The sequence below is a fragment of the Eulemur rufifrons genome, chromosome 2 (assembly GCF_041146395.1).
Source record: "Eulemur rufifrons isolate Redbay chromosome 2, OSU_ERuf_1, whole genome shotgun sequence".
Lineage (NCBI taxonomy): Eukaryota > Metazoa > Chordata > Mammalia > Primates > Lemuridae > Eulemur > Eulemur rufifrons.
In genome coordinates this window covers 56,698,448-56,719,467 of record NC_090984.1, presented here as the reverse complement: position 1 = coordinate 56,719,467, position 21,020 = coordinate 56,698,448, and the positions used below count along the sequence as shown (strand labels likewise).

The 21,020-nt window shown below is 42.7% G+C and overlaps 1 protein-coding gene across 1 annotated transcript in view; it reads right to left on the bottom strand.

Annotated features, from left to right (window-relative positions):
* RYR3 (ryanodine receptor 3) overlaps window positions 1–21,020 on the bottom strand; it is a 342,229-nt gene that overhangs the window by 147,978 nt on the left and 173,231 nt on the right. The window contains 4 exon segments of the mRNA XM_069492266.1: window positions 11,122–11,259; window positions 12,079–12,181; window positions 16,646–16,846; window positions 18,949–19,744. Coding sequence (XP_069348367.1) covers window positions 11,122–11,259; window positions 12,079–12,181; window positions 16,646–16,846; window positions 18,949–19,744 — 1,238 coding nt within the window.

Here is a 21,020-nt window from a genome sequence, read left to right as displayed (position 1 = left end):
TAGCTCTAGTCCATGACTTTGGAGCCCAGGTATCACTTGATGTTGTTTGCTCCCTTCCACTTGTCATTTGGTCACCTGCTCCTCTGACTTCAGAACCCCAAGCCCACCTTGTATGACCCTTGCAAGAAATTCTCTAGAGACTCACCTACTATGATTAGTATGACTTTTTTTTTAAATGGTCAAATCACTAGTTTTGCAATGCCAACTACCATAAAAGAAAGGTCATTTACTGTCATGGTACAGGTTTAAATTTTTAGGCTGCAGGGGTCTGGAAAGAATCTTTTCTTTCCTCCTCCAAATTTAGATCACAGTCCACGTGGCTATCATGCAATGAAGTACGTACTTATTATCAAAGAGTAGATGTTGGCCACCTGCAAAGCAAATCCCCGCAGCTTACAGATGCCACACCTATGCTGGTGTTATATTTTTGTGAACGCTCTTAAGTCTGGGGCATTTTGGAAGAAAAAGTCTTCCAATTACATTGAGAAGAGGGAGCAAACAAAATTTGCACTGTACTTCGGTTAAACTTAGAAAGCAATTTATAATGTTCACATTACAATAGGAAAAGAAAAATAATTATGTGCATTTAAATTATGTACACTTATTTTAAAATTCTGGGTGATTAAAAAGTCAGCTTGCGGTATGCTGTAAAAGCTCTGGAGGCAGGAACAGGTGGGAGATCATTTCCAAGTGTAAAGAACAAGAGTATTTTGACCTCTGCTTTCATTCTCCCCATAGCAGGCTGAATAACGCCCCCAACAAAGATGTCCACGCTTTAATCCCCAGAACCTACAAATATATTAATGGGACTTTGCAGATGTGATTAAGTCAATAATTTTGAGATGGGGAGATTATCCTGGATTATCCAAGGCTCAGTGTAGTCACAAGGGTTCTTCCCCGAGGGAGGCAGGAGAGTCTGTGAAGCAGAAGGGTGACAACAGAAACAAAGACCAGCAAGATACTGTCATAGAAGGGGGCCGCTCACCAGCCAAGGAATGCAGGAGGCTCACAGCCTGTGAAACGCAAGACATGGATTTTCCCTTCAGGCTTCCGGAGGATACTAGCACATTTTACATTAAGTTTGTGATCATTTGTTACAGCAGCAGTAGAAAACTAATATGCTCCAACTGACAGAAAGTCTTGGGTTGAGAGTATTTGACTCATTTCTGAACCTACAAATCAGACCGGAAAGTGAGCAAGCTACTATTAATACAGAAGTACGCACAGAAGCAGGGACCTGAGAGAGATGCAGTTTTCCATGTTTTTGTTGGGGCCACTGGCGTATATGGCAGGGCTGGTGATACAACTGGGGTCTGCTGGAATCCGGCCCAGAGCTCCCATCAAGCCAGAGCTGATGCTAAACTCAGCAAGTACCTACTGGAGAACCGCCGTGGCCCGTTATATAATGTGCACAGAATCACAGACAGCACCACCTCCAGTTCTAGTAGCAGATTTTTTTTTGGCCTTTACTCTTCTTCTGAACATCAAGGGCTAGAAACAGCTATACCTCAACACTAACCGCTCCGTAAACTGAAGACGCTGAAGATGATGACCATCGTGCATAATGCATATTGCCCACCAGAGCCCCAGCACCCACGTGTCTCTTCTCCCTTCCTAACAGAACCCTGACCTTATCCAAGTTTCTACCTCTCTGCCTTGCATCCCACATTCCTCAGGGCAAGAGGACCCAGCCTCATTTCAGAAATGGGACCTGTCGACTTAAGTCAACCAGCACATCCTGTTTTCCAGTTGCACTCGCTGGTTCAAGAGCAGGCCTGTGAGCAAGTTCTCCAATCAAAGGTGATCTCAGCATCCTTGCTTGTAATACCAAGGCTGGGTAAACTTTCTTGCTTTCTCTTGGACACTGTAGTGTATGGATATGAGACCCAGAACTGCAGCCACCAACTTCCTGCCAGCTTGAGTGCAAAGCTAGAACATGGACGAGATGACTGTGGGGACAGCAAGCAGGGCACAGGATCAGTGCAGCCCAGCGACTGGCTTCATCTCCAAACCCACAGGCACCTCAGTCAGTGAGGTCCCCTGCTGGCTACTCTGCCTGAGCTGGGCTCTCTGTTGCTTGTTTTGCTGAAAGCATCTGACATGATAAATGTGGAGATGAAGTTCTTATGACCTATACTTTGCATAGTAACTTCAGAAGCTGAGGGGTATTAAACTTCTCAGTACCAGGACATTAAATTGAGCACTATTTTATTGAACCCTTATATTTCCCCCATGAGGTAGAAACTATTATTGTTCTCATTTTACATACAAGGAAACCGAAACACTGATATCACAATTAGTAAATGTCAGGGCTGGAATTCAGACCTTTGCTGCTGGAATCTACCCCATCGACTTTGCCGTCTTACAGCTGTTTACTTTCAATAGCTTCATAAAACTCTGAAAAATAGTTATCTTCATTAATGCTTTAAATTTATATTATATTGTCTCGATGCTCTCTTAACAAACCATGAAATGGATTCAGAAATAAAATCCTAAAAATCATAAAGCTTTAGTTCTTTGTCGGACTCTTAGCTGTGCAGATTACTCACTTTCCCAGAGCCTTGATTTCTTTACCAATAAAACAAAATTGCAATATAAAATTCATGTTGGAGAAAATGACTGTAAGTGTGGTGTAGTAACAAGAGTACCGGGCAGGGCATGAGTCCTTTGTCCTAGTTCTGGCTATGTCACCTTGGGTAAGACACACTACCTCTCCGTGTCTCTGTCTAGTTCTGTGAAGTCAGGTCAGCTGTGGCTTAACATTCTAAGATTCTATTTCTATCTGACCCACTGAGCTCTGAAAAGGGTTGCACCAATTTATTAAAATGGCAAATGAAAGCCTATGGCTTCATCAGGTTAAATTGATGAGCACCAAGAATTTTACCACCACATTTTAATGACCTGTTTTAATGTAAGGCAGCTTGCTTTTCCTAATAGCAAAACCAGAGGTTGAAAAAATAAAACAAAATCTCAAAATTCCAGCGGTTACTGACTACGGTAAGTGGCCATTATCAAAGCATCACTGCACACCACTAATCATTTACATCGAGGAGATGAGCTGTGGCAACGCGACGGCCTTTCAGATGACTGTCCTGATTGCTGCCGGAGAAAGGCACGTTTCTATGGCAGGGACACGTGGCACAATAACATCCTCTAGATTTAGTGGGGAAGATTTACTGGGGAAGACCTCCCACCCTCTGCGCTCTGTGCCCTAGAGCTTCCTCCAGGCAGAGAATCTGGTCTGAATTACAAAGTAGCAAAATATCTACTACTGTTAGCTGAGAAGGGCAGGGAGAAAGTTAAATCCACTGACTCCAAGGAGACTTTTGGAGAATCCATTATGCTAATTTCTCTGCGTTTGCCCAGTGCCTCTCTGGCCCAGGCTGTGTGGTAGGTACCATGTTGGCCTCATTTTTCTAGCACAGTAACACTGTCGGGATCACGGAGAATAAAGTTACAAGGCTCCTTGAAAGAAAAGGAAAAGTATGTGAAGATGACCTGTAGCATTGTTCTTGGGTGACAAGAAAGGGCTGCTCCCTTTACTTCGTGTTATCAGGGCACAACGAACAGGCCCTGGCTGTCAGACCCCCGACGCGTGTGAGGGTACAGGGCTGGCCCCAGGCTCCACAGCAAGCAGCAGAACACATCCAGCTCTAGATTTAATTTTTGGATGTGTATACTTGTTTCCTTCTATACTGTCTGCCTCCGCTGAGGAATAAGGGTAAGAGTCCACGCTGCTTGCTACCACATCCTGCTTCGCATTGTTATAACAGCAGCCAACATTTATGAAGAGCTTCCTGCACATCCGACTCTGTGTTAAATACTGTACCTGAACGATCATTCAATCCTTGCAATTACCACGTGCAAACAGACAACAGATGTGGCAGGGACTGAGTTTCCCCAATAGCGATGGCCCTTATTAACCTAAGCCTCACTTTATTTCTTTTTTTATTTAGGCAGAGACATCAATTTAATAAACCAAACTCGGTTCCTGTAAATAGGTGGTCTGCTGAGGCAGCAGGTGAGGGCTGTCCAGGGGAAGGTGCACCCGACACGGAGCCTCCTGACTGTCCCCGTTGGCTGTGAACCCCACAATCGTCATCGTAGTCTGACAGCCCATGAGCTTGGCTCTCAGGGAAGGCTGTGTTGCAGTCTTATAACAGGTAATATTTCTGCTAAGTCTATTTCTAAATTTCCCTCCCTCAGTGGTTTTCTACCTTTGCCAGAGCCTCCACACCTGTAAGGGTAGAGAAAAGTACAGGAGCAGGACCATCTCTCTTGCCTGCTGGACAGTCCCAAACTGTCGGAGGCAGCCCTGCAAGCCACCAGCGACACTGCACTGTCTTGTGTGCAGCCCGATTCTGCCAGTCCTTCTCCACAGCCCCAAGGGGACTCATTCATCATATGGACATAATTAGCCTGTTGTTTTTGAAATCAGTCAACCAGCCTCATAATCACTTTCTGAAAACATCCAGGCGATCAAATGACTGATGATCATGATGGGGACAAGAGCAGAGAGGACAGAGCACGTTTGCTGATGTGTTAGGGAGGGAAGCCTCTGGAATAAAGATGGAGCAGGGATGGCACGGTAAAGGACCCAGGGACCTGGGGGCTCTGTCTTTATTCAGCCAGGAAGCCAGAAAAGTAATCAAATTGCTTGGGTTTTCTTTTTTTTCCTTTTTTTTTTAGTTTCTGTATCTGTTCAATATAGAGAATAAAGTGATTATGGGGCAAGCTACTGTCCACAGATCCAAAATATCTGTGCTTCCCTCTCCCTCTCCTTCCAATGCACGGTCCCCTCCCCGGCATCCCCGTGCAGTGCTCTGCAGAGAGCACACATCCTGGATACGGAACGTGATTCAAATCTCGGTCTTTTTCTTACTTGTTGCAAGACCTTATCCAGATTATTTTGTTACTCTCAGGCTTGGTTGTCTAGTGCATAAAACGGAAACCTGGAGTTCACCATACTTGGTTCCTGGTTGTGAGATAAAATCACATGAGGCAGTGTGACGCGTCTAGCACAGAACCTGGCACAGAGCAGGTAATTCGATACATGTCAGATTTTCCCACTCCTGAGTGAGAACCAAGCTCTCTTCTCCATCACTAAAACACAGGCTACCAAAAGAGAAGTCCAGGCGCTGATTAATTACACAGACCGCAGAATACCTGTTACATGTCTATTACTGTGCAGCACTGGACTGGGAGCCCGAAACAATGAATTCTGATCCCTGCTTTCGCGTCAGTGAGGCAGCCAGGTTGCTTAACACCTTGAATTCTCCATTTCCTCATCACTAAGCCAGGACTAGCCTGTGCTGTTTGCTATGCAAGGGCTATCAGGCAAGTGAGACTGCGTGTGGAAAATCTTCTTGCAACTTTTATGGAGCTAAATAAAAGTAAGGCTCTGTCCCCTCTCCCCACCTGCATGCCTGTTAACACACTTGCCTACCTCTCATGAATTCATAAAGACTCTATTTAGCGCTTTTCTCTTCCTTACATTTCTAACTGGTTGCCAAGATATGCCAACCGCACCTTTATTACATGTCTGACATCTAGAAAACACTTTTTGTTGTTGCCACCTGTATCGGTTTTCCGTTGCTACTGTGACAAATGACCACAAACCTAATGGCTCAAAACAACACGAATTTACTATCTTATCGCTCCATAGATCAGAAGTCTGACCCAGATCTGGGCTAAAGTCAAGGTGTGGCAGGGGGCGTTCCTTCCTGAAGGCTCGAGGGGAGAATCCATTTCCTGGCCTTTTCTCTGTTCTGGGGGCGGCCCACATTCCTGGGCTCATGGCCCTTTCCTCCAGAAAATTTGAGCCATGTGCTTTTCATATTGCATCTCTCTGGATCTCTTCTGTCACCTTCGCTCACTTTTAAGGACACTTGTGATTACTTAGGGTCCACTCCAATAATTCCAGAGATTTCCTGATTAGCAACTTTAATTTCATCGGCAATCTAAATTATCCTTTGCCATTTATCGTAATAACAAGTTCCAGGGATCAGGATATGGACGTCTTTGGGGGCCATCATCCTGTCTACCACGCCAGCCTTATTCAAGTCCTTGGTATTTCTCACCTGGGGCAATGCAATGATGCCATGGAATTCTAATGGGCCTCGCATGTCTCCCCACTGCAGGCAAAGGCCAGCAAAGGTTTGTGAGGACTAGATCATTAATTAAAAGACCATTATCTTGCTAAACAGTTTGGTGCCTAATACAGTGCCTGAGATATGGTAGGTGATTAACAAACATTTTAGTAGCCAAAAAATAGTGTCAGTCGTATGTGTCAGATACATATTTAAGCACTTTTCATTTGTTAACTAATTTAATGCTTACATCAACCCAACGAGGTAAATATTTATAGATGAGGAAACTGAGGCATGGAGAAGCTATCACATGCTCAGTCTCACAGATATTATGTGTCAGAGTAAGAATTTAAAAGTAGGCAGCCTAAACTCCAGAGCCCTTGTTCATAATTTCCCCACTATTGTTGAGTACATTAATGATTGACTTAGTCTTCAAGAACTGTTCATAGCCATTGCCTAGAGGGGGCAGGATGCTATTGTATAATATAAATAACATGGATGGGAATTGAACTCAGGTTGACAAAGGTTTGAATTTTTATGCCACCACTGTGTGATTGTGGAAAGTTACTTAATCTGTTACTTACTTCAGTTTCTTCATACGAATAAAACTGTCTACTACATATTATTCTTGTGAGAATTAAATGAGGTAATATTTATACAAGTGCTTCAGGCAATGCTCAGGATAAAGTGGGTACCCTGTAAATGTTGACACCCTCTCTGATAACGGGAAGACCAAGTACTATAAAATACATGGGTATAACAAATAGCAACAAATAGTAACACTTAAGACTGGATATAGTTTAACCACTGGATTTTTTCCCAATATATTTTATGTTCTAACACCACCTTATTTTTTCCCATAATACCCTATCCTATTCCTTTTACAATTCAGCCAATCTCATTTGGTGCCACTCTTGTATATGACCTGAATTTTCCTGCCACCAGGCCTTTGCTTGTCCGTGCCCTTTTCCTCCTGTGCCTGTAAGGTCACGTATATTCCTCTCCTCCGGCCAGCTGCTGTATTGTGTCTGCACTTTTATTAGAGTACATCTGACCTCATGACACTGAGTTGCTTTGTTGAAGCAGCTTTTTTCATTAAAAATGCTTTCCCCCTCTTCTTTTATCTACCCATCCATGTTCTTTATGGACACTTGCCCACTCCCCTCCCTCTGGCCAGCTGCTGTATTGTGTTTGCACTTTTATTAGAGTACATCTGACCTCATGATATTGAGTTGCTCGCCTACGCACTTTTCCTCCCTTGTCTGTAAGGTCCCTGTTTTCTTCAACTTGATGAGCTTCAAGTGACTAACCTGCAGCTGGAGGTCAAAAAGATTTGTGTCACCGAGCTGAATGTGGAAACGAGACGACATGCTCCCTGCATTAAGACACCTCACATAAGGTGGAAAGTCACGCATACACTATCAGGAAGTCCACGATATGGCTGGCGCAGGGGGAAGAGGTTGAAAGAAAGACTTCATGGGGAAGATATCTGTGTTTGTGTGCATCTCAGGGAGAGGCTGTTTGGAGAGATTTTAGAGGAGAGGTTTGGAAACATTGCCTGAGCTCTGTAGGTGCACCTATTATCAAGTTATTTTACTTTGTACATGAGTATTTGTGTTGGAGGCTCAGGACTTGTTCTGGAGGTTAATAGTAGACATTTTTTTCTCCTTAGCACTAAAAAAGCTGCAGCATTTAGCTGGAGGAGAAGTTTTGTCTAGGGCTCTTGGGCCATTCAGTGACTGGGCAAGAGCTGACACAAGTAGCAGCTTTGGGGTTTGATGGGTTAAGGTCACCCCCAGGGTTACCTCTAGCTCTGGTCTTCATCAGAAGAACAGTGGCAGGGGAGAGCAGGTGCTATTCAAGGTCAACAGTGCCAGCTCAGCTTTGTGGGAGGTACGGCAAACACCACAGGGCAAAAGATAGAAGAGTGATGTTCACTTCCTTCAGAAAGACTCCATCACACTCACTTATAACCCAATTCTTAATTTATGCCACCCAAAGCTGAATTGCAATAGGTCATTACAGGTCTCTAAGAATAGAGACAAGATGCCAGTAGGGAGCTTCCTTCCCCTGTCCTCACATTGTTCTAGAGCATGTCCCCTTGAGACATTTCTTCATAGAAAGATGATGATTAAAAAAACTTCCCATGGAGAAAGCATTCAGTGAGTGACAGAGATCAGGAATGCATCAAATTTTATCCGTAGAATTTTATAGGTGATTTAATTGTGTTAATTTTAGAATTTAGCAGAAATAGCTGGTTGGCTTCTTTTGGAGGAATAACTCAATGGCTACACATTTACATTTGAGGAATCCCTGGTTAAACTGCAGTGTGTGAGAAGTACTGGTCTAGAATTAAATCTAGGTAAAAGATTTTTAGGGAATTTTCTGGATTGGGATATGAAAAAAAATGTGACTTAGTATGGTGAGCTGTTACTATTAGATTCTTTTAATTCTTCATTATCATCTGATCCTTTGATAATATTGTAACAGCTTTCATTGACAATATAGCGTGGAGTTAATTTAGGCAAATTCCTTTAACATTGAGCCAGCTAGCAGAATTCTCAGAGTTTCAGGATATCGTTTCTCCCTCTTTTCTAGAAAAAAATATGGTTTCCTTGCAGGTCGTCTGGCCAACACCAACCTCTCACAGAGGAGAAATCGCAGGGTAGGCTCACCACTACCTTCCCAGAAAACTGCCCAGATCTTTTGCTTGGCAAATGTTGAAATGTTAAAACTTTGAATTCTGTTGAGTTCAGACTTTCTACATATAACAATGAGTCACAGTAGAGAGTTATCTCATGGATGTAGTAAGCAAGATAAAAAGATAACGATTTTTAAAGACCATTCTATATGTAGTTGTGTTTGGGCTTATGATAAAGATGTCAGTAAGTTCTTTGGCAAGCTTCACGGTATAGTGGAAGAGTCAGAAGATGTGAGTTCAAGTCACAGCTTTTCTCATTTTAGTTACCTTGGGCTGGGGGCAAAAATTTGGAAATTTTTCTGGAGCCAGATAAGGATGAAAATAAATGAATGAAAAAATATCCTTTAATTCTTTTGAATCCTATTTCCCTCAACTACACAACAGAGGAGTGGAAAAAAAACTAACAGCAGTGAACTAACACATGTGTGAGGTGTTTGGTACGTTGTCAATTTGCTATAGAATGTTGTTACATTATCTACACTTTCATTATTTTATCAAATGCAAGGGGAAGAAAAATCAGATTGGACAAAGTTACCAATAATTTTTAAATTAGGATTTTGACCCTTTATTGCACCTAGCTATGCATTTATAAACACTGCCTCCATTTGATCACATTAAAAACAATTTTGGGGGATGGTGGTGGTGGGGGCTAAACCATTCCCAAAAATTTATCTTGAAATGTCACCTGAGTGAGGGAATCCATGTCTCAGGAACATCCAGCAGGAACACCATATGCTGATAATCAGACGTGCCCGACCACCTTGACCGTCTCCTCTATTTCTGGGATCCCAGAACAGAACACTATGACATAAAGCTTGAACTGCTCATAATTCCACTTGTGGAAGATGAACAGCACGGGGTGAAGACACAAAATCATGCTGTGTTGGCCTCTCTGGTGTGCATGTTCTACCAAAACAGACAGAACATGGTCTATCTGCCTGAGGATGGAGCGAACAGGGCTGAAGATCGCCATTCTTGGCACCTGAACACCATTCTTAGTATTAGGGAAACTTCACAGAGGTAGATGATAAGTGATTTCATCTACTGACTCCATTTACCTCACATGGAACGGTCACCTTGTAGGACTCTCTGTTAGAAGGGTTGGAAGGAAGCATCCACTTTCAAAATAGACTCTCAGCAGGCAATATGAGAGACATATGGGTCAGCTCAGTCTATTTTCAGTTCTTCTTTGCTAGTAACCACAAAGACAGTCTGAACTCACTTTTTTTTGGCTTTAGAATCCTGCTGGCACATTCTCACCAAAGACCCCCCCCTTTCCATGGTGACTGATAGGACCGATCAAGGGTTGGCAGTGCAGGGTCCCCACATTCTCTGCCAGAGGCTTCAGCGCGTCTGCTGATAAATGGTGGTGATTCAATCCCTTCAGGGACATTCTGACAAAGATGACAGGTCAATATAAAGGGCAATAAGATGTATGAACCCAAAAGTAGTGTCTTCAAGACAAACCAATCCTATCTTGACAGTCAGTTGCTCTAGTCTATGACTTGAAAGTGTGTTCCAAGATAGATAGGAACAGGAAACAAGATAAAAGGCAACTATATTAAGCCTGAGAAATTCCTCTTTTTTTAAGACAAATGATAAATTTGCTGAATCTTTACCAAGGAGAAGACTGATTATATGTAATACTCAGACAATCTTCCTCTTGAAATGCTAATGGCTTAGAGACAGCCTACTGCCCCGCAGAACAAATTATGATATGAAACAAGATCAACATGGGTCAAAACGGTAGGAGTCATCTATAGCACAAGGATCAGAGAGATGAATCTGGACAAGTCTTGGCATTGCTGAAAAATAGAAGGTCAAAGTTCTCTAGGATGCTGCATAATCAAAACCACAGCCAAAATCCAACAACTCTCTCCCTCCGGGAAAAAACCTCCACATCTTATTTCCTTTATAAGCCCTCTTTTACTATTATTTTATTTCTTTCCTGGGGCAATTTTCAATGCTAAGGAACCACAAATGGAAGTGACAGAAACTATGACAGTTAAAAGAGGAAGATTATGGAAACATAAAAGAAAGAAGAACAAAAATCTGTTTATAGGCACTTCTAGAATAGACAAGCATCAAGAGCTGATACCTAGCGATCCACCTGTTAGGTTTCAGAAGAGTCTGAAAGTTCCTTCAACCAGAAGACAGGAAGAGCCCAAAAGACATAATGATAACTACCAGCAATTATAATTTCCAGATGCTTCCTTTGAAGTTAAGCAGCCCATATGTATCCTATAATACTTGTTAGAAAGCCAATTATCTTAATTAAGTCCTGGAAGAGCAGTGCTGGGAGTACTATCATGAAAAGGCATTGTCACTTACTAGGGCATCTCTCCTCCTCCTCTGTCGGCTGCTCCTTTTCTGGTTCACGTGGGCCTTTGATTTTACACATCAAGATGCACAGTTTTCCCATCCAGGAGGTGTCCTCCTCCTCTTCTTCCTCTTCTTCCAAGGGAACTCCTAGAAAGCCACAGAACAGAGCAAAAATCCCAATCTGTACATGGAACTACCACGTGTTAGAATTTTAAAAAACTGCTTTCCATTCTTCTGGAACTTTCTAAAAATACTATAGGCAGCCTCTCATAAATATTTACCTACAATTATATCTTTTGGGAAGTTTTTTTTTTTTAAAAAAAACCAAATGATTTATTGTCTATAAGAACATCAAGTAATTTCAATCCCAAAATGTAATGTTTTCTAATTTATACTCCAGAAGGGCTCTAGGGTCTCCAGAAAGTTAACATTGAGCTATTTCAAATGAAATGTCATCAATTACCCATACATTACTCAATCTACCCATGTAAAAGCAGCAAAAATGCTGAGAACCACTTAAAACCAGCACATTTGTATCAAAGTAGGGATTGCAGGCTTAGAATCCGTAAGGGCGGAAGTTACTACACACACACACACACACACACACACACACCCCACAATAGTTAAAACGAAAAAGAGATCACAATCTTGGCTCAGCTGAGAGCAGCAAGTCCCAAGTATTTAACTTTAAACAAATTGGGTGAGGTGTATATAAGGATCATCTATCTATCTTCTTTCTCTAGAGACCCTATTTCCTCTTCATATATCAGAAAAGTCCTTTCTAGGCAGAAAGAATTTCAGTCATAAATTCTGCCAGGGTTATTTCCAGTATCTTCTCTGACACAGTAGTTAGGATATTCACCTCTTGAACAACAGTATTGTAATTTTAAATACAAAAATGCCTTCCCACCCCACTAATAGCTTTCTAATGAAGGAACCAGGAGCAGACTTCTCTCAGAAGCTCACCACAGTGCAGGAGAAGGTCCTCGTGGAAGTCGTACAACTCCTCCCGGATCTCCTCTGGGCAGGGGCAGTTCTCTCCCAGTTGAAAGTTAAGAAGCATGTTGATCTTTGAGGGGCAAGAGAAGAATGGCTAGTTGGTTCTCAGTTTGGTCAAGGGAGATCAGATCCTGCTTTAGACAAGACACCTAACAGCCTTCGCAAATTTAATGAATTTAAATTTTTTTTTTTTTTTTGGTAAAAGTGGCCAACATTTAAAAGTAGCTTTGGCTTTTTTCTAATTCTAAAAGTAACTTATTAATTGCACAAAATTTGTAGTACACCTAAAAAAGAAAATTTACTGTAATCTCTCCACCCCAAGATAACCACTGCTGATATTTTAGTTACTATCTTTCAGACTTTATGTATATACACACATAGCTTGGGATATTCTAGATACACTTTTTAAAAACCAGAGTTTTCTACTTAATTTATCTTGGACATTTTCTTATTTCCTTAATCTAATTTTTAATAGGTACAATGTGTTCCATCATATGGATGAATAATAATTTATGTTATTCTGTTATGATATATTTATGGAATATGATATATTCCATAAAGTGGTTTGAATTTTCTTTAAAATGTTTTTTGTTTGCATCTCTTATCATTTTCTTAGGATGAACTCCTAGGAGAGAAATGACTGGAGCAACAGGTTTCCATATTTTGATGGTTTTTGATATGAATTACCAAATTGCCCTCCAGAAAGCTCACAATAATGTGAATTATTAGCAAATTGATACAAAAGCATTACTTTGCCATCTTCATTATAGTAATAAGAGTTATCACATTCTCAAATATTTTCCAATTTAATGGGTGAAAAATGTCATATCCCTATTGTGTTAATTTAAACTTAATTGGGGAGGTTGAACTTTTTTTCCACACAGAAAGACCAATTTATTTCATATTTTATAAATTTCCCATCCATGTCCTTCTTCCATTTTTCTATTAGGTAACTGTCTGTTAAAAAACTAGTCCTTGAGTGCTTTGCACACCTCTAGATTTTTAACTCTTTGTAATAGATACTCCAAATATATTTCCCAGTTTTCAGCGAGCTTTTAATTTTGTCTACTGGGTTTTTGTTTTGTTACGTTAAGTTTATGTTTCATAGTTGATTTGTCATTCTTTTATGATTTTGTCTCAGGGATTCTTAACAGTTTTTGTGCCATGGACCCCTCCGACACTGTGGTGAAGCCCATGGATTGCTTCTCAGATTAATATTTTAAATTCATAAAATAAAATATATAGGACTACAAAGAGAAACAATTATATTGGAATATAGTTATCAAAATGATAAAAAAACAAATTTATGGTACAGTAACATTTGTAGTTCTTTATTAACTCATTAGATTAAAAAAACACATAGTGGCAGGTCTCATAGCCACTGTGATCTTAGAGTAGTCGTGATGCATGTAAATGGTATTTCTAGATGCTGTAACCACTGTGATGTGGTATGAAAAAAAGGTGCAATTTCTGTTGGTGCTAAAGTCAGGAACTTGTTTTGCTGCCTACGTTAAAAAGGAAAAGAAATCCTATCAGAGATCAGTGAAATTAAAGCTGTCTTTCATTTCCTACCCAGGTTCCTGGATCTCTGAATTTTTGCCACAGGCCCAGGACCTCAGGTTGGTGAACATCTGGAGGGACTAAAGAGATAACTAGAGATAATCTTGTCCATTTTGCTGCCTCAGCCAGGTTAACCCAAACTCTGTCTATTTAGGATTTCTAGGTTGGAAAAATTTACAATCTCTTATTAAGCCATGAACCTTATTTAATGTTGTTAGGAAGAACCTTACTCAAAGCTTCTGCTGCAAACCATTTTTTTGAAAGTAGGTATTGTTTGTAAGAAAATACCAACCATACATAAAACAGGTTGGAAAAGTCATTTTTGCAGCTGTTCTATGATGTTAAATTATGGTAATTATATCAATAACATATAATGATAGGTTGTTGAGTAGATAAAAATATTCCAAGATATGAAGATGTGGTTTCAGGGTCAGAAAACTAATTTCTTTACCAAAAGACTTTTCCTTTGGCGGAATACTGAGGAAGCAGGAGCCTCTCTGTCTGCAGGGCATAAAACCGAAAGCTGGAATGAGCTGAATTTTCTGGGCTGGTCATCCCTTTAATGAACTCCTCTTGGAAGTGAAAGCCTGGCTGACCATGCTTGCCTAATTCACCAACACCCATGAGACTAATCTTTGTTCTACCTTCTTTTATATTTAGCTACATCCCCCAATGTTTTTTTCATCTCTCTGAATATTCTCTGGCTATAGGCTGAAAAAGATCCTATTTTCTCTTCAAAGATTATAGAAGGATATCACCATTTTAAAATTCTAATTCTCCTGTATCCTATTTTCCAAGTGATTCTTCATTGCTGTCCTCTGAAACTGATCTAAATCCTTAATGACATTAAATTCTTCCTTATGTTGAGAACTCCATGGGTAGGTGCCCTTTAGAGGTGAATACTCCGGGAGGGGCGGCAGTTAGGACAGCTGAGGTTCACAGCAGTTAGTGTCCCCTCTTTCATTTTATTCCTAGACCAGCATTATCCGCATTCCCTGGAAATCTGCTAAAACTGCAAATGCTTGGGCTTCACCCTAGACCTACTGAATTAGAAACTTTAGGAGTGGGACAAGGCAGTCGGTATCACTGATTCGGATGCCAGCTCAAAAACCACTGATCTCATATATTAAGGAAGAATTTCTTGAGTTACAGACTTCTGAAATGAGTCTGAAATGATCGCTCAGAGGACTGTGTAGAGAACTGAAGGAGGAGGGGATGGCAGGCCCTGGGGATGGGAGAAGAGAAAGCGTGGAGGCATGTGGGGAAAGGAAGGGTGGGAGCTAACCTTGTCCTTCTGGGAGCCAGGACCAAGAGCTACACCCACACAGACAGTGTTTCACCCAGTCCTGGCTGAGTGAAAGAAATGCCAGAGAACACATGGAAACTCACTCACTGGGTCACTGCTGGAAGGTCACACGAAGTGGCACGAGGCAACTGCAAATACCTCTAACACTAAAACTAATGGTACCGTGCTTAGTATTTATAGAACAGTTGCTCTATAACTGCATCATGCTAAGCAATCCAAGCGAGTATCTCATGGGATCCTTGCAAGAACCTTGGGAGGAAGATGCAAACACCATTTATGTTTTATAGCTAAAGAAACTGAGGCACAGAGAGGTCATGTGGTCACGATCACACAGCAAAAAATGGGGAGCCAGAATGGGAGCCCCGGTCTGAAGCCAATGGTAACCACATCACCACATCATTCTGCCTTCCCTATTCACAAATACATGTGAAAGAAAGAGCTGGCATTTGCCCAGTGAAAGGGGGAACATTCAGATCCACGCCCAGTCTAAAAGCAAGCTTGACAACACTTATAAAACCTTCAAGAGTGATTCTTGGGGAGAACAGCACACTTGTGCATTTGGCATGGTGCAAATGATCTATCCCAGTCAACCCAAAGGGCTTTCTCATTTTGCATCTAACCAAGGAATGACGAGCTTTGCCTGGTCTTTAGCAAGGCCAGTATTCAAGAAAATGTTTTAAACACCAAGATATGTGGTTCACTGGTTCATTTTTAAGCCAATATAAATATCTACATCCTATAAAATAGGTTAGGAAAGTAACTGGATAATGTTGTGTAGTGGTAGCATTAATATAAAATGGTGGTAATTATACTGACAACCTTCATGGACAGGCTGCTTGTTAAATATATATCAGATCCAAAGATCTAGTTTCAGAGACAGAAAACTAATTTCTTCACTGAAAGATCTGTCCTCTCTTTTGAATACTTAGGAAGCAGTGGTCAACTAGCCAGCAGGGTCTAAGTGAGCTGGTAAGCAGTGGGGAAAAATGGAAACTATTATTCTACAAGATGTCTCTTCCTTATTTAGAAGTTTCTCACCAGGATTTTGATTCTTCTCAAAGAAGCCTTCCCATCTGGGTAAGATTGACCACGAGGTGGGGTGCTGCAAAAAAATGAATGCAATACAACACAGGCACTCGCCTGCTGAGACCTCTTGTTCAGGCTCTGTGGGCTGAGGAGGCTTTGTGAGAGAGCCGCAGCCACCGGGCAGGGGGTTTAGACATGTAAGATGAGAAAGATCGTGCACCAACTCTCTGAAGTTGGGGCATGTTGACCATGTTCTGCTGGTCTCTGATAGACAGGTAGTGACTTCTAGAAGTGTTGGTGGATACATTTCTTCTGAGTGGTGGATACTTGCTGAGTGACAAGTGCATCCCAACAGTGATCTGGTGCTTGACCCAGAGGTGCTGGTAGGGAAGGGTGGGGGAAGGAAGGAAGCCCCATGTGCATTTCAGCAAGGGTTATTTTCCCACCCAAGATAATCGGCACATATTCCTCAGCTGTCATTAGTCCAGGACTAGGCCTGTCTCCTGATGCTGTTGTGGGGTCTTTTAATCTTCCACAGCTCTTGAGGCTGCCCCAGATATCATAAAGGTTTCGTGTGCCCTGCTCTGTAGGTTTCAAGTTCTCCCGCAGAATTTGGATGGAAGCTCTGGAAGGGACTCTCACCTGCTCCTGTGGGGGTGAACGGAACTCCCTGGTCTTCCGAGCGGTCAGGGCGGCAGACATGTTCAGGGCCTGCATGAGCTCATTGTAGCGGAACTTCTGATTTGCCTGCAGCTTGGAGACATAAATGTCACCAAATGCCACGATGGCCTCCACTCGGTGTTGTAGCTCACAGTCACAGAGATAGCTGAGGAGCTCACACATCTGCAAAAAGAAGTATACATATATGATAACAGTTCGTGTACTTTGGTGAGGCTGCTAGCATACCCATTTTACAGATGACAACACTGAGACTTGGCCAATTAAAGTAACTTGTCCAGTGTCACACAGTAACCATGGAGCTATTACTTGAATCCAAGTCACCCTGAATGCAGAGAATAACTCTTCGCTATTAAGGCCAAATGAACAACCAAAAACTGAGCTCACTAAAGACACAATAAACCTGCCTGTGGAGAGAGAGAATTGAATGTCTAAGAAAATGTTTTCCCAGGAAGCTCAGTACAAAAACCAGCATCAAATGATGCACGTGAGCACTGCCTCCCTTTCGACATCTTCCAGTCCTGGAGGATGAAAATGGAAATGTTTGTTTCCCTTCCCATCTTTCATTGTTTTTTGGTTGCTCTGCACTGTTTTTCTGTGACCTGCTCTTTGGACTGTTACTACTAACCTCATCACTATTATGATTTATACTAATAATGACAACAATGGCCATAACCACCAAGCACTTTTTGCCAGACACTTTGCCAAGCACTTGACATGCTTTCCCTCCTTTAATCCTCAGTGTGTTCCTGATATTTTTTTAAAAGCAGAAGTTCTATTAACCTGCCTCCACTTAACCACCTCATGTGATCAGAGGATGCTCTGCAGTCTGTCTGGGTACAGACAGACACCAGATGCTGCTGGTGCTTGGGGTGCTCTCACCTAGCAGGACGCTCCGGCCAATGTGCACACCTTCTCCTGCCAGGTGAACCAGGACCCAAAGCATATGTCTGCCACACTTGTGATTATAATTATACCATTTAATTAAAAATGATGTAAACCGAGGAAATAGGAAAACTAATTTGAATGACTGAGAAACATTTGTAAAAAGCAAACTTTTTTTAAAAGAAAAAGATAAAATGAGATGTACAACAACTGCAAAAAATTGGGGGAAAGCTTAAAAATTTAGAAGCATTCCACACCCGGGTTGCTTTCCAATTACCTCTAAATCAAAGTCTACTTTAAAAACTCCCAAACTGGCAACTGTAGATGGTATGTTACAGCTATCATCTGTGCAAAGGAAAGGGTTCCACATACCAGTCAGGGAACTCACGTTACAAAAAAGATCTTGGCTTTACATCAGAATAGCACATTTTAGCATATTTTAATAAAATTTTTAAGGTGTATTTGTAAAATTTGTTATGCTTCTCCCCTATACTCAATATTTTGATTGGCCACCTACTAAATTCATCACATTAGATAAGAGAGTATCTACTGTAGATTGCTTTATTATAATAGATTTTGTGATAAAACATTTTATGAAAATATTTTTAATATCATATTTTATTATATTATACACATTTTACAAATCATAAAGCTAAGCCTCTGATTGGCTACTGAGCCGGCAAGTTCACATGGCCAGCAAACAGCTGAGGAGCAGAAATTGAAAGCCAGGGATGGCTGAGCCAGGATCACCCCACTGGGACAGACTGTTCTATTCATTTTCATTTCTCTTTTCTCAGGGCCCAGAAGACAAAAGTTCTCATACTTAGCGCATAGCTGATGCTAACTTACATCTGAAGAGCCTAGGGTTAGGCAAGTACCTCTAAAAGCATGCCTGTCCTCCTTAGCTGGGATGGTGGTCATGTGAATGTTATCCACACAGGTCCACATCAGCTGGGCAGTCAGAGCCCACCAGGTGACGGGAGCAGGTGAGGGGTGCTATGACCCTATGAGCTGGCGCTTTCATTTTATCCCACAGCCAAAGGCTCCTCCCCATCTCCAGACAGCCGTCTCACAGATGAGCACTTGCATCCCAAAGGGAAAGAGATAAGATCAGGGCAAACCCATCACGGGTACCAGAAAAACAATTGTAAAGCATGTGCCTTATAGAGAGGGGTTAGCATTTTCATTTTGGCTTGGGGAGAATCAGGGAATGAATTCCATGCCTGAAATGAGCAGCCCCCATATGCCCTCTCTCTGAGCATCTCTGCTGCACTCCTTCAGCAGCAGGTAGAGGTCAGTGTCCACGGTCCCACCTCAAACTGGGCTGCACTCTCTCCCTCCCAGCCCTTTCTCGGGGCACGGTCTTTGCTGCCCAGAGTTACCTGCACTTTGACGGACTCTGGTAGGCGGGTCTGCAACAAGCCTCTGACGGGAGCCTCCTTGCTGGCCTTCTCTCCAGCCTCCACTGCCTTCTCCTCCACCTGGGTCACTTCCTCCTTTTCTGTTCCCTCCTCCGTCTCCCCGCCGTGCTCTCCAAACACAGAGGGATCGATTAGGAGGAGGATCTGCCGAACGTCGTCATCATCAAACACCCCCATGACCAGCAGGGTTCCAATGAGTTTCAGCACGGGCACAAACTGGAACTCCACGGACCCCCCAACAGGGTCCCGGATGTGGGCCCCGCTGCACTGCACTGCCTCTGTCAGCATGCTCAGCGCCCTCGTCTTGAGGGTCTCCAAGGGGATCTCGGGGCTCTGCTTTTGATGCTCCTCACTGGTCGTGACAAAGCAAGGGGTGGAGAACCGGAACTCTGGCTTGAGGCACGTTCTCAGGCCCACCCCGGGCAGTCCGTGCCTCTTGGACTCGTCTGGGTACAGGCGGATATTCCTGGTGGTGCTGGTAATGGGGATGATGTACTCGTTCTTCATCATCAGCTTCCTCTCCTTTGCGTTGGCCAGGTGGATGCTGATGAGCAGGTCATAGAAACCTGATCGAAGGAGGCCAGGGAGGTACTTGTTGTCAATGGCGTAGAAGAGCTGGGAGAGGTCCACGTGGCTGCACAGGGCGTAGGCTACCCGGCTGTTTCCCAGGGCACACAAGGCGCTGTAGAGTCGCAGCGTGTGGTAATGGAACTGCATCAGGTCCTCCTGCTCACAGAGCTCCAGGACATCCACACACCTGAGGACAGGACAGGCAATCAACCACGCAAAGGGGAGAAGAACGCACCAGAATTCAGTGATTTCACCCAGTCCCACAAAGGCAGAGGGGGCAGGAGGACAAAGCAGTCTCTGCCACACTTTCCTTTGTGGGTTATCAATCCTCTCTCAGCTTTGGCCCATACCCCAGTTCCTGGTAATCCACCATTTCTAACTATGAGGCTTTCAGAAGCCTGTGAGACTTAAAGACACTGGCTTACCAAGTGGGAAAGTCCTCTTCATTAGAGAAAAATAGAAAACAGGAAAACATTCAGGTACATGACAGTGGTGACTCTGTCGTCTCATTTGTAGGATCAGATGGATCCTCCATTTCTTTAGGTAAAAGCCCCTCAGAAGACATAGCAAAACCCCCCATCAGAGACCACCGTCTCTGTAATCTCCAATCTACTGTCATCCATGGTGCATTCCCTCCCCCGAAAACAAACACACGTGTGCTCTCCTCCAGAGACACCTGAAATCGGTTGGTATAATCCAATTTACTTTTTCCTCCCTGACTTTAGAGGTCTATTTGTGTGTCACTCCCTTGTTGGTGTGGGTCCAGGCTTGGGCTCTGATCTCTGATCTCTGTTTACATTTTCCATTTTGTTTCACTCCTCATGATGGATCTGAGGGCCTTTTGGAACTGGCTTACTTGGTTGAGCTTCTGGTCTTTTCTGCTCCTGCCCTGCCCTAGCCTGTCCTGCTGCTGCCGGGATCCAATGGGACACCTAGCTGGGAGCTATGCAGGTATCAAACACCTCCACCTTCTTCTCATTACCCACTTTTTTAGTCAAAGGGATCAAGGGATAGTAATAACCACAACAATGAGTTACTTAATTTTTACTATGTACAGAAACTGTACATACTAGATTTCATCTGTTCCATCTCATTTGTCCCACCAGAAACCCTATGCGTGGGCATTTCTCTCACTGCATAATGAGGAGACTGAGGTTCAGAGTGTACAAGTGACTCATCCAAGGCCACACAGCCAGAATGTGGTATCCCTAGGATTGAACCCAGGCCATAATTCAAGAGTAACCCTTTACAAGGGGAGACCAGGAGCCTAATTCTTGGTTCTCTAAGTCAAGCTAGGTGTGCCTCATTCTTCCCCTTCTTGTCATGAATAATGCATATTTCAGGGTCACCCTTGGTTTTTAATTAAAGGCATGGAAATATTCCCTGATCCCAGACACCAGAAGCTACGACAAAGGCCCTGTGGCAGGCACACTGCAGTGCATTTCCTGTTGTTTCTGAGTGAA